The 14145-nt window shown below is 32.6% G+C and overlaps 2 protein-coding genes across 3 annotated transcripts; one reads left to right on the top strand and one right to left on the bottom strand.

Annotated features, from left to right (window-relative positions):
- Positions 1–1412: 1412 nt before the first annotated feature.
- On the top strand, positions 1413–6839 carry LOC105799876 (type I inositol polyphosphate 5-phosphatase 8). 2 transcript variants are annotated; one of them, XM_012630667.2, is made up of 11 exons: positions 1413–1660; positions 2760–2803; positions 2905–2989; positions 3091–3162; positions 3501–3588; positions 3771–3875; positions 4245–4725; positions 4854–5050; positions 5142–5250; positions 5426–5574; positions 6081–6839. In XM_012630667.2, exons 2-11 carry the CDS (start codon positions 2774–2776, stop codon positions 6328–6330), a joined length of 1566 nt encoding a protein of 521 aa, XP_012486121.1. In that variant the 5' UTR covers positions 1413–1660; positions 2760–2773; the 3' UTR covers positions 6331–6839. The 2 variants fall into 2 exon arrangements, with proteins under 2 accessions (XP_012486121.1, XP_012486122.1); XM_012630668.2 differs by lacking the exon at positions 1413–1660 and having other exon boundaries at positions 1739–2803; positions 3504–3588.
- A 4639-nt stretch (positions 6840–11478) lies between these two features.
- Positions 11479–13674, bottom strand: LOC105799877 (WAT1-related protein At2g37460). Its single transcript, XM_012630669.2, has 7 exons — positions 13325–13674; positions 13157–13219; positions 12949–13065; positions 12630–12873; positions 12382–12543; positions 12070–12221; positions 11479–11993 (listed from the first exon to the last, which is right to left on the bottom strand). Exons 1-7 carry the CDS (start codon positions 13522–13524, stop codon positions 11774–11776), a joined length of 1158 nt encoding a protein of 385 aa, XP_012486123.1. The 5' UTR covers positions 13525–13674; the 3' UTR covers positions 11479–11773.
- Positions 13675–14145: the final 471 nt, after the last annotated feature.

The following is a 14145-nucleotide window of genomic DNA, read 5'->3' as shown; positions in this document are numbered from 1 at the left end:
TTTTTATCTATTTTTTCTTGTTAAGGAAATTTTAATTTACTCGAAATAATTATAAAACAATAAAATTTCGTAAAAGAAAAAAGTCAACCATAATAATTACACAAGACTGCAAGTTGGACAAATCAAGCAGCTGACATAATTAATTAAAATGGCAGCAAAATTCTGAATCCTTAATCACAAGTTTATATATGGTTTAAAATGGATTAGTTCTAATTACTGTATATATATATTTTATAGATTAAGATAAATATATATATATATATCAAAATTTGATGGTTAAATTTATTGGATATTATGTGTTCCAAGGTGTCCCTTAGAGCATTAATGAAGTCATCAAAGGTTTTTTTTGGTTGGGACAAACAATTTGTCACTGCTCGGAAACTAGAAGAAGGTAAGAGGTATATAACATTTTTTTCTTTAGCTCTGATAGGTAATTGGATCCAGATGTACACGGATGGAGTCGTTAAAGCAGATTCATGCTTCGCAACTGCAGGAGGAGTTATGCGATATTAGAACAGGAAGTGGATTTTAGGCTTTAACCAATGTTTGGGGACGTGTTCAGTCTTGGAAGCTGAGTTATGGGTCATCTTTAACGACTTGACCCTTATCTTGGATCAAGGTCATGACAGAGTGCTGATTAATATAGATAGTATGAAGGTAGTTCAGGCTAGTCGAGATAATTATTCAAGGGACTCAAATTCTACTCTGATCAGACGAATTTAACAGCTGTTGACTACAACACAACAATGGCAAATCTAACATATTTCGAGAGAAGAAAACGAAGTTGCAGACCACCAAACAAAAAATGGCTTGTTGCAATAATAGTAATATTAAACTGTTTGATCAACCGTCAAGGGGGTTTTTAGACTAGGCTTAGTATTTTCTTTATTATGTTTTTTCACAAAAAAAAAAGAGAGAGAATATTGGATATTATTAATTAAAGATGACTATGTGAATTCATTGGATTAAATTATAAATTTATTATCGATTTAAAAGTAAATTAAATATTAAATATATATTGGATATAGTACTTAATTGATATGATGTTTAATTATTATTAGAAGAAATTAATTGAGTCTTAACTCGATTAACAATGACATTGTTGCTAATTTAGGATGATGTGAGTTTAAATACATTGAAGTGCATTATGTTTCTATTATGGATTAAAGAGGACTATGTGTAATTTTAGATTAAAAATATCATTCTAGTTACAAGGTGACTTTCTATCAAAATTAAGTATTAAAAACATTAAGCTTAACATTTAAGTGAGGATGCGTACATAGAAGTAGTTTGGACTTCAATGTATAGCTTGGTGTTTTATTTATTTATTTTAATCTCTCTTTTTTTCCCTTTTTCCGAGCACTTTATATTTATAAATTAGAGAAGCAACCGCCCCTTTTGGCTTTTACGAGGAACTCCTCCAAGAACTTGGCTCTGCATTTCTTCTCGCTTTTCCTTGTAAACCAAAACAAAGCATTCGGGGAAGGCTAAACAGTCGGAAAAGGATACATCAGGATCCAAGATTGAGAAAAAAGAGGCACCCTCTTTCAATTTCATACTCCAATATAATCCCCCACCCCCCTCCCCCACCCGCCCCTTTTTCCTCTGATACTTCACCATCTCCATTTTCCTTTTTGTCTACTTCTGCCTCCTCATAATTGTAAGTATTTCTCAACTTTTCATCTGGGTTTAGCATCTTTTTTTACTCTCCCTTTTTGTTTGGCATGCACTTATTTACTTCAGTTAGGAGGTGTTAGATTTTAAATGGTGTTTTTGGTTTCACGTTTATTGTGTTCCTCTATTATCTCTTTTGATCAAGTTATTACCCAATGACCACCCTTGCTTCAAGAAACCACTTATTTGCATTTGAAGATCCTTTTGTTTCATTGGCCGGCCGCTTTGTGGGATCTCCGTTTGTCTCTGCCATTTAGTTCCCTTTTCAAATTTTCCTATCATCCCAAACATGAGATTATGACCTTATCTTCAGGTTCTTGTAAAGTTCCTTTCATTCCCCTATCTTCATGTTCCTTTCATTCTTCAAACATCCTTCACTTTCCACTTGCGTTCATAATTGAGAATCAGCTTTCAATCCCCCCCACCTTTTTCCCTTTTTCTTTTCATCTTTCTGAATCATGCAATAATATTTATATAGTCAAGTACAGACGTACCAAATAAAAAGGCCAAAATAATTTTCCCAGATGTATTTTACCAGAGACTTTGATGATCCGATCCGCTCCTTAAAAATCTGTTTCACCTATTTTCCACCCTGTAATCCTCTCTGCAAAGACGGCTAAAAGCTTTAAAGCCTTTCTTTAAACCCAATATTTACAAAAAAGAAGGATGAACCTGACCTATTATCCATCTCTAGCACCCTTTATATTATATTGATACTACGTTTTCTTTCTTTTTAAACTATTCTTTTTCCGTCTACGTTTCTTCGTTGGAAGCTGTCTCCATTTCTCCTGCAACTAGTTCTTTCATATTGCGTTGAATTTCTCTATTTAGTTGAGCCTTCCTAACCATTTTCACTCAAAATATAGATAAATTAATACCCAAAGCCTTTTTGCTTCCAACTCTTATATTCCGGATTAGCCGACCTTTTTATATATATAAATATTAAACGCTTTCTCTATTTAATTCACAATACTATAAAATTTTCCCCGGAAAATCTCCACATTTAATAAACTGATTAATCCACAATTGGATTTAAAAATCCGCCAACTTGTTTCTGATCTCCATTTTAAAATTTCCCGGCTCAGGCGCTCAATCAACTATGAGAACAGATATGAGAAAAAACTCCAAGGTATGCGCCTTTTCTTCTTGCCCGATTTATCCTTCGCCGGATTTTGATTAATGGGTAAGTGAAAATCTTAAACTCTGTTTTGTTTTTTTCTTGGCTGTTAGTCTTCGTGGCCTAAAGTAATCGCTCGAAAATGGCTGAATATACCGAGTGGAGCTGACGAGTTTCAGTCCGATTACGCCGTAAACGGTAAAATCCCATCTCGAATATGTCGTGTTTCATTTAAAATTTTATTCATAGATTTGGTTTATTGATTCAAAGAACGGCAAATTCATGTTTTTCTTTGACAGGCGAAACTGGTGACAGAAGAAAGAGTTGCTGTGACCAGGATTATCACTCGATCGTACCGGAAAATTTCTCAGGTAATGATATTATTGTTGCTAACTCTGCTAAAGCTGGGCTCTATTATAAATCGTACTGATTTTCAAATCCCGTCCGTTAATCTTTGTGAAAAGATGAGAACTGGAAAAGGGATTATCGTATTTCCCAGAGCTAACTGACGGCTCTGATTTCCTATTGATTGGATTGGACGTTAAAAGAAAGCACTGGCAGTGATTTCGGCCGGGTCCCGGTTTGATCAGTTGATTTTTTTGATGATCTAGTGTTTTAATTCTTTGCCACGTAGACGGGAGAGATTTGACTTTAGCTGTAGCACGTACTGGTACTTAGATGTACTTTTTTTTTTTGGACTTTTTTATAGAAGGCTGGCTGACGGAAACTGCCGGAGGGATTAAACCGTCGAAAAGTATGCCGGAGCCACCACCTGTTACCGATTCACTCAACCTCAGGTGAGTTTATAAAAACTTAATTTTGCAGTTGAGAATTTTTGGTGTATTGGGTCCTCGAAATACGCGGGTTCACATGAGAAAAGTGGAGTTGAAGATGCATCAATATTTGGTCTTTAACTTTTGGGGTTTGCTTTGGAAGTTTCAATGTTAATTATGCAGTAATAATTTTGGGGGGTTTTCAGGATGTTCGTAGGGACATGGAATGTGGGAGGAAAGTCGCCTCACGAGGGTTTGAACATAAGAGATTGGCTAAGCTCGCCAGCCCCTGCTGATATCTACGTTCTTGGGTAATTTCTTGCTGTTTCTTTCCTTTGTACCTATCCCACTTCTAAATTGCTTTTTAACACCTTCCTTAACATATCTAATATCTATGGTTGAAAACTGCCTTTAAGAAAAAATGAGGAAAACGATCCTCCTTTCTTGTTGACTCCATCTTAAAATGCTCCACAGCTCATAACCAACTTCAACTTTGTTGAATGGGAATCTGTGGTCCGTCACGCATTTTCTTCTTATAATTTATCTTTTTTCCCCTTCAACTTCAATCTATTATTTACTTGGCCCAGAAGAAGGAATAAATTAAGTTTGACTTGAAGTGTGAAGGGTATTGTGGTATTTTGGAATGATTTGCATAACCAGATTGTTTTTTGACCTGTTAGGTTCCAGGAAATTGTTCCTCTAAATGCTGGCAATGTGCTTGGAGCTGAGGACAACGGACCAGCTGCCAAATGGCTTTCCCTTATTCGTGAAGCTTTGAATTCCGACCAAAGTGACAAAGAACTTGCTCGATGTTATAGCGATGCCACTGAAGAAAGCAGTCCATCCTCACTGCAGCTTGAGCAGCAAGCCAGCCTGAAGCCTAGGACCAGCTTTACTGATTTACTCTCAATGGAAGATGAACTTGGCGAAGAGGATTTCGAAAGATTGCTAAACTTAAATTCAAATTCGAGCGAGGAAGGCTCTCCTAGTCCCACCTACATGTCCGGCAGTCCAGCCCGGCAACACTTCTGCTTAGCTGCTAGCAAGCAAATGGTTGGGCTTTTCTTGTGTGTGTGGGTTCGAACCGATCTTTACAAGCATATTAGCAATCTGAAAGTCTCATGTGTTGGCTGTGGTATCATGGGGTATCTTGGAAACAAGGTCAGCAGTTGCACTTATTCTATACACTGTTGTTTACATGTTGGTTCCGAAAACAAAACTATCCATCATTTATTGCAGTTGAACTGTAATTGTATTAAATTTAGCTTCTTTTAATTATTTGGTAACAGGGTTCAGTATCCATTAGCATGACATTGCACCAAAAAACGTTCTGCTTTGTTTGTACGCACTTGACGTCCGGGGAGAAAGAAGGGGATGAGATCCGAAGAAATTCCGATGTAGCAGAAATATTAAAGAGGACAAAGTTTTCTCGTTCATTTAGAGATCTCAGGCAGCCATTTCATCCAGAGAACATTTTAGACCATAAGTATGCTCCTTACTCCACTAAAATTATCATGCAACTTCCCACACTTGTTTGTTTGATCTCTAATGTATTTTCCTTTTCTTTATTTGTTCAGTAAGGTTATTTGGTTAGGGGATTTGAACTACCGGCTTGCTCCGGGTTGTGTCGATACGCATGAATTACTGAAGAAGAAGAACTGGCAGGCGCTTCTAGAGAAGGATCAGGTGAGAGGCTAATTCACTTAAACATTTTTTCTGTTTCAGATAAGATGTTGGTTTGTTTATCTCTTCACTTTGGCATCTTTTTCGTGTGAAACAAAGAAAATGGATAGTTGACCTTGAAGTTCTTTATTGTTTATTTCAAGATCTAACATGTGACGTTTCCCTGAGTGCTTGGCAGCTAAGGATCGAACGAAGGGCGGGACGGGTGTTTTCTGGATGGGAAGAAGGCAGGATATGCTTTGCTCCAACTTACAAATATCTCGCCGACTCAGATGATTATGTTGTCCAAACATCTAACTCGAAAGAAAAACGACGAATCCCCGCCTGGTAAGATTCCAAATTTATGTTCCTCTCAACCTTCATTTTTCTTAATACATGGGAATTAAATACATCAAGCAGGATTAAATTAATCCCAAGTTGAGCATTAATTAAGGTTGCTTATTAGAAGCATCCTGGTTTAAAAAAATAATGTTGTTTTTTAATAATTAGAATATGCTTTTGCATTGGATTGATTGCTACAGTTCTGGCGGTTCTCATTGTTTACTATTAATTTTTTTCTGTTTTGTTTGCTCCATTATATAAAGGCAAAAAGTTCATATGATGATATTATAATTTGCTAAAGATTACCAAGGAGATTAGTTATAAAGTGGTCGACAAGTGACTAGTGAGATTTGACTTCTTCCTTAGTAAAACCTTATATAACCGACCGTGTTTAATTAAATCTTGTTGCTAAGACGTGAGTGGTGAAGCCTTAACATAGTTTAATCATTATTAATGTTTCCTTGTAGATGGCCAAGTGAAGATCCTATTTAATATTTAAATATTGAGTGCAGGTGCGATAGGATCCTATGGAAAGGTGAAGGACTTAAGCAAGTATGGTACTCAAGGGGAGAGTGTAGATTCTCGGATCATAGACCCGTTTATTCCCTCTTTTCAGTCCATATCAATTTAGCCAACAAGTTAATACCCACTGCTATATCATGCCCGCCAAGGTTTTCATCCAAATCTGCCTTGTCCTCAGCTTGTGGGGCAAAGGTCCAAGCTGAGGAACTGTTGGTAATTCCTGGCCACAAAGCTGCATAATTTGACACCCGTCCAAAATATTACCTTCCAATAGTGAAGTTAAGGATGTAATTGTGGAACAAACCCTAAACCTTAAATCTTAATCCTTTGACACCGACAATTTTAAAGGGTTGAGAGTGATGATTTTGAGGATGGATAGCATTTCTTGGTTCATGAACTGGAAGATGAAGAAGAAGGAATAGGCATAAAATTGGATGTGGGGTTTGATGATCATTCCTGATTTTTTTGACGAAGCAATGAATGATCTCAAGGGATTTTGTAAATGTGTTTAGAATTAGAAGCAGCGATACTTGTTTATAGTCTGGAAAGCTAAATGAAGTTCTTGTTTCACTGGAAGAGAGTGCATTCTCAGCTTTTTCTTGTAGAGAAGTATTTCATTTGTAATTCCTTTTTTTGGAGATTTGATACCCAAAAGAAAATTTTGATCAAAATGAAAAATGTAAATGGAAAGAAAAGTGGGTTTCCAGATAAAAGAACTTTTAATTGATATTGTTATTTGATTGTTTTAACTCTTTTTTTCGTTTGGACTTAACCTTAGTCGCTGTTATTAAAATATCATTCAGTAAAACTTTAATTATCGGTTTTAAGTTTAAGATGTAGGGTAGAGCCCCAGCAAAAGATGTTTGTGACTTCACATTATGATTCATGGCTAAAGGGAGAGTCACGCATAAATGACATAATATATGCTCAAATCTAGCCATAAGCCATGTAAATTCAGCCTAATGACACGATTCTATTTAAAACGAGTTTCTCTTGAAGAATGAACGGTGTCAACTATAAAGTACTAATTAATAGAGTTTGATTACACTTCAAAAGGTTATGGAATTTAAAAATGAGTCAATTTTCTTCTTTGGGCAAATCCCTTTTGTGTTTGGGCTCTCTTGCCGCCTTTTAAAAGAAAGACGGAATTTAAGGATTGCTTAGATGAAAAATTGAAAGAATGGATAGAGAAAATAAAAAAAAGTACAAAAATAAATAAATTTTGAGTGTGCAGAGAGGAAAGAAAATATAAAATCAGACCTTTCATATTGGAATAATGTGAGAAGAAAAAATGAGAGATATATATTATTTATTTTTCAAATGTTCTATTTTAATATTTTACTTTTTACTGTATTAAGCAAGGGATGAAAATAAAATTACTTTTTGTTTCTTTCAATTTTTCATCTTTCTTATCAAGTGGGAAAAAAATTATTTTCCATCTTTCTTTGTTTATACTTTCAATTTTTAATTTTCAATTTCCAATTTTCTTTTCATTCTAATTAAAGCCTAAATATTTTTTACTTTTCCTTAGAAACCTTTCATTTTAGTTCTATAAGCTCTTTTTGGGTTCAACTTCCTTTCATCATATTCTACAATATTATAGTATTCTTTTAGGCTTTGTTTGGTAGAATGAAAATAAATTAGGAAATGAAAATTAAAGGGATAGAAAAATAAAAAATGAAAATATCAAATTTTTCTTTACACAAGTGTGGTTAGATGAAAAATAAAGAGAAAAATAATTTTATTTTCTTCCATTGTTTGATAGAGCTGAAAAATGAAAGCAAAGAAAATAAAACATTCGAAAAGATACATAATTTGTAACTAGCATACATATTTTCTCCTCTCATCATTCTAATTTGGAATAATTAATTTTTATGCATTACGTGCAACGACATAGTCAAGAAATTTAGATAGTGTGGTCAATTTTTAATTATTAAAATGTTTATAAATCGCTCATAAACTAATGCATAATATTTTCTTCCTCTACTTCACTAGTAGACTTTCTTTTAAAATATTTTTCTATTTTTGTTTAATAAAACCAAATATATCTAAGCCTTAAACACATAAAGGTATTCACAAAGTCAAAATACAATTATAAATTTTCTTTAATAAAAAGAAAACCACGTTAAGTGTCTTTTGGTGCCCTAAGAATACAATATTTCAAATTTTCAAACACAAGAAATTTCTAATCAATATTCAAGAAATTTAAAATTATAAATACAATCAATCCTAATATCTTCAAGGATTTGTATTAATCAACCTCTATAAATTATTACCCAATCACGATATTAGAAATTTCATACAAAATCATTTAATAAATAAAACAACTAAAAGAGTAATCAATCCTACTTCTCTAAAAGAGTAATCAGTAAAGCTAAGGGTGTGTTTGGTTCAATGGAAAAGAAAATAAATTTTAAGGGTACTTGGTAGGGAAGAAAAGTGAGAAGAAAGGAAATCGAAGAGATGATTATTTTTCATCCTAATGCATAAAATTAATCATTCCAAATTGAAATGATGGGAGAAGAGAAAATGAGAGAAATGTGTATTTAAGTTCAAAATTATGTATTTTATTTTTAACTCTATCAAGTAATGGATGGAAAGAAAATTATATTTTCTTTCAATTTTTCATCTTTACTACCAAGCACACCTACAGAAAAAATAACATTTAGCTTTAGAGAATAATCTCTATTTTCTATTTTCTTTTCTTTTTCTATTTTCTGAAAATTGAAAAATATGTTTGGTAAATAAAATAGAAAAAAAATCAATAATAAAATAGTGAAAACGCACTTTTCGGTATGTATTTTTCGAAATAGAAATGAAAAAATAATTAAATAATTAAATAAAAGTACAATTTATTAAAATGTATAACAATAGTAAAATAAAGTGTAATTAAATAAAAATTGCTTCTAAAATATTTCCAACCAAAGTAAATTTAATGCTTAAATGAAACTTAAAAAATTGTTTTTTTTCAATTTTTCAATTTTTTATCCTTCAATTTTCTATATTTCTAATTTTTTTTCACTCTACCAAACAAAGTTTAGAAATTAAAATTATTGAATACATGTTATGATTTAAGGCTGAACTCAAGTTGCACAATCGGAGGCTCGAATTGGTTCAGATATTATTATTGTTATTATTATTGCAACCATCGCATTATATCTTAACTTCCAAAATTCTTGTACAAAAATAATTAAGTTTCATCATGCACAATTATTATATATGGGTTTCCATTTTTTCATTTGGTGAATTAGTTTTAGTTTGGATTATTTTAATTTTTAATCTGTTTCTATTTAGTATTGGTTTGATTCTACGTTATATTTTCACAACATATATTTGTACTTCTAAACTTTAAAGAGAGAATTTAGATTAAAAAAGAAGAAGACGACTTAGAGAAAGCCATTCTTTATGGATCTCGAAATCAATTTGGTTGCTTCTAATGCAACAAAAAAACAATTTGGCTTCGAAATTTCCTTATAAATTTTGAAGTTATTCATGGTATGGCGAAAGCTATTATATTGTATTATAATAAATAAACAAAACACATTAATCGAAAATATCATATTATTTGAGAGGTTGTAGCTGACAAAATAATGGATGTAGTCAGAATCACATCTGAAGGCAACCTTATTGATCCATTTAAGAAAATTTTGGTGGCTAGGAATTTAGATAAACATATAGAGGGGATGAGAATACAAAATATGGCTAGTCTATATCATCCGGATAAATGAGAGATTATTAAGATTTAGTGTCCTGAGTATAGTTTATTCGTCATTTTTTAACTAGACCAATTTAATAAAATTTCATTATTCACATTAACATCATTTGTATTTGGCCTAAAAACTAGTTGGTTATTGTCCAAAGTATAAGCTAAAATCAAAGAAAAATTTACCAACACATACATAACAAGTTTCTAAAGAGACAATGCCAAACACGAGGGGACATCAATCTTTGGCACTACTTAAAAGTTACATCAACAAATGTGTTAAATTTTGTATCAATATTTTTTATATTTTTTGTGGGTTAATATTTCTTTCTTAATATTTGTTTTATAATTTTTTATTTAAGGGTGTAAAAAATCCTCAATTTAAAAAAAAAACAATTAAGCTCTTTTTTTTTTACACTCAGTTGAGTATTAAACTTTCAAAATACACCAAAAAAGCCTTCAAACTTTTCAAAAAAAAAGCCATTAAGCCTTTTTTTTTTTGCACTCATTTGGGTACTTAAACTTTCAAAATGTATCAAAAAGGCCCTCAAACTTTTTCAAAAAAAAATTAAGCCCCTGTTTTTTTTTTACTCAATTGGGTACTTGAATTGTCAAAATGCATTAAAAAGACCATTTGACCGTTAACAGTTGATCGTTAAAGTTAACTGGCCCTAATTTTTTTTAGTTAAAGTCACCTCGTATTACAACCATTGTGTGACATGTGACAAAAAAATTAATAAAAAAATCAATAAATTTATAAAAATTATTAAATTTTAATAAAAAATAAAAAATAAGAAAAAAATTATAAAAATCGTGAAAATATAAAAAAAATTGTGAATTTTTATACAAATAATAAAAAATTATAAAATGCATAAAAAATAACCTTTAACCATTAACTTTAACCGTTGGCCATTAAAGCTAACGACTCCCGATTTTTTTTCAGTTAAAGCCATTACGTGTCGTAACACAACATGACATGTGATGGAAAATGATAAAAATAAAAGTCAAATAATTATTCCAAATATCATTATTTTTAGTAAATAAAATTTTTAATTAATTATTTTAAATATCATTAAGTTTATAAATCAACTTACAAAATTAAATAATACTAAAAAGGTTATTATTCTTAGACTAGGACTTAAAATTTGGAATATGTTAAAAAGGGAAACGAAAAATATTAAAAAAAAGTCAAAATGTGGGAAGCCCTGAATATATGTGTGCATTGGTTACGCACCAAAGGAGCAATGAGCTGTTGGTGGTACCCCATAGTTTTGGTTGGTATAGTGATTCGTGAATCATCCTTGAGAAGAAAAAAAAAGGGTGATTCAAGCTTAATGATTACAAATGGTTCCATGGCTGATAATATCCAACTACGTAATATTTTATGTTGGAAATCATTTTGTCTGATGATAGTTAAACTCGAATCAGAAAGCACTACTACAACAGTGGAAGATCCTAATTACAATCAGATTTCAATACTTCTTTAGGTAAAAAACAGTCAAAAGGTAAGAAAAGAAATCGCATTGTTGTGAAATAAAAAGGTTTATGCATATTACTAATAAAACACTAATCAACTTATCTTCTGTTTAAGTTATGGGATATATCATGGTTTGTGGATTGATAGCAATGGATTCTGAAGCCAGAAGGCATATCTAAGCAAGTCAAATAAAAAAAGACGATTCATGTCATACTTAAATATGCTTTATTTGAGAAAGAAAATATATAAATAAAAAGGAGCTCCTTTAAGCTTAGTAATTACAAATGGTGGATACATCCCCTGGGGATCTATAGGGGAGGAGTGCGATTGGCTGAGTGAATGAAATCCACCCAGAATCATGAACTTACTCAAAATAATATTTTATAGTGCAAAATCATATCATGGGATGACAGTTTACAGTTGAATCAGAAAAGCACTACCATAAGTTGCAAGTGATTCCCCCCCTGTTTTAGGCTAGTGGGTGATGTTTATGTTGGAAAATTTTAGACGATAATTGAATGCCTTTTCTCTTGTAATTTTTCATCTCTGATCGAGGTTCCTTTGGTGCCGTCATCAACTGTGATACCCATATCTATTTTAGCTGCTTCTATTATTTGCCCATCCATTAGTGGCGATGGTGGTGGTGGAGACTTCATGTAATCCTTGTTTTTACCCCATAACACCAGATATAGACCCACAATTATGACGGTAGCTCCAATCACCCTGCATAACATAGCATAACATTATTATATCAGCTTTGTTTTTTTGGGGTTTTTTTTAAAAAAAATTATGAAATTACCTTCCCAGAAACATTTGTTCAGCCAGAATGAAAGAGGATATAATGGCTACAATAACCATGCATAGGGGACTAAAAGCTGTCACAAATACTGGACCTCTGTGTTTCATTATCATCCCTTGAATGTAATAAGCAAGTCCTGAACATACAATACCCTGCAACCATGCAATTTTCAGATATTGTGTTCAAAAATAAAATGATATTCGAATTATGGTTTGAGAATTTCGTCACCTACTTTAATTTGATCTAATTTTTATCCTCGTCATGTTATTATTAATATAATATCGGTAAATAATTGGTGATTATAATTCTTACAGTGTATGCAGCGGTGAGCAACTTGGTGTCCCATTTAATGGCCCAAATGGCAGCATTTCCCTTTTCCATAATCAAAGCAGCTATTGTACCTTCAAGGGTGCCCAACAGGCATATCCAAACTGTTAGAGAAAGGTCAGCTGGATAGGTTTCCAGAGTGATTGCCTATGAAATAAAAAACATAAAAAGTTACATCATAATTAAGCAAATCAAGGAACAAATATTAGAGCAGAATTTCGTATGTCACTTACTTGGAGAATTACGAAACAAGCATAGCTGAAGCAGCCAATTGTGATGAGTACACCACCTTTAATGCAATCGTGGAGATCGGTCCCGTTTTTGGATGCTGCTTCATGGTTGTTTCTTCCCTTGGTCCAAAACAACTCAAGCACTGGTCCTTTCATCAGTGTCATCACCATCGCTCCTGCAACTGTTGCAAGGGTTCCTATAATCTTTCCATGGCTACGGATGGACCTTAACTTCACCTTCTCAAGCCTACAACCACATGATTAAGCAGATTTTATTGAATATTCATGAACAAAACTGTTGATTTGTGGGGCTCTTTTCTACCTGAAAATCCAAGCCATAACGAAAGTTATAGCAGGCAGAATATTGTACATGGCAGTTGCAAAGGTTGCAGTTGTGTATTTCATTCCCAAAAAATACAAGTTTTGGTCAATTACTGGCCTGCCAAACAATATATATTAACATTGTCAGATGTTATTAAACTTGATGGTAAAAACAGAAAGATGTAGTAAATTGAAATTTGGATAGTTACTCCAGTAAGCCTAGCACCATTATTTGGATGAAGATTCTCATGGTCATCTTAGGCCTCACTTTCCTGTCAAACAGAAAAGAGTAGATTGCTAAAAGGGTAAAAATGGCACGAATGGAGTTTAAGAGAGAGAGAGAGAGAGAGAGAGAGAGAAGAAGAAGAAGAATATACTTGTCGAGCAAAGCAGCGAAAGGAGCCATAACAAGGGTGGCAATGGCATGGCGGTAAACAACGAGTACGTAATTGCTCATCCCCAGGTTTAATGCAGTCTTAGATAAGATATCCATGCCTGCATACCCAACTTGCAAGAAAACTGCAGCAAAGAATGGCTTATACCTGCCTCCTAATGAACCATCTACTTGGTTCTCCATTTTTATCCTATGGATTTATGACTTCACTCTCCAATTCAATTGCTATAATATTAACTTGTAAATCAGCCAAGTTTATTGAAGAGATGAACTCATTGAGGATGAGGAATTTTCTGCCATCTATTTCTTCCTATTTATATGCTAAAGTTGATACACTTTTGATACCTCATAACTCAAGTCTTTCTCTTGCAGCTTTCAAAAGGAAAAAAATTCTGTTGCAGAACATTTATTTTACTATTAAGGTCGGGCCCAATTAATGGCCGCCTATAACTCGTTGAATTATTGTTTTTAAAAGAGTTTTTATTTTATTAAAATATGGTACTTGTAATTTTTTTTTAAATACTAACACACTACACTCGAGATTATTAAACTATTTAATACGTTTACGTTTTGGTTATTCAATTTTAAAATGTTACAAAATGATTATTTAACTATTCGAAAATTTTCATTTAAGTTACTGAACTATTAAAATCATTGTTGTATGGTTTTCTCTGTTCGCACCGTCTGCATCAATCGAAAACTTTCCTTCCTCTTTTCTTCTATAGTTCAGTTTTTTTCATAAAATAATTTTGAATGTCACGAATCTGCAAATCAAAATCCAAACCATTTTCTTCTTTGATCTCC

Source organism: Gossypium raimondii, chromosome 9 (genome assembly GCF_025698545.1).
Source record: "Gossypium raimondii isolate GPD5lz chromosome 9, ASM2569854v1, whole genome shotgun sequence".
Classification (NCBI taxonomy): Eukaryota; Viridiplantae; Streptophyta; class Magnoliopsida; order Malvales; family Malvaceae; genus Gossypium; species Gossypium raimondii.
The sequence above is the reverse complement of the archived record's forward strand: the minus strand, read 5'-3'. Positions and strand labels throughout refer to the sequence as shown.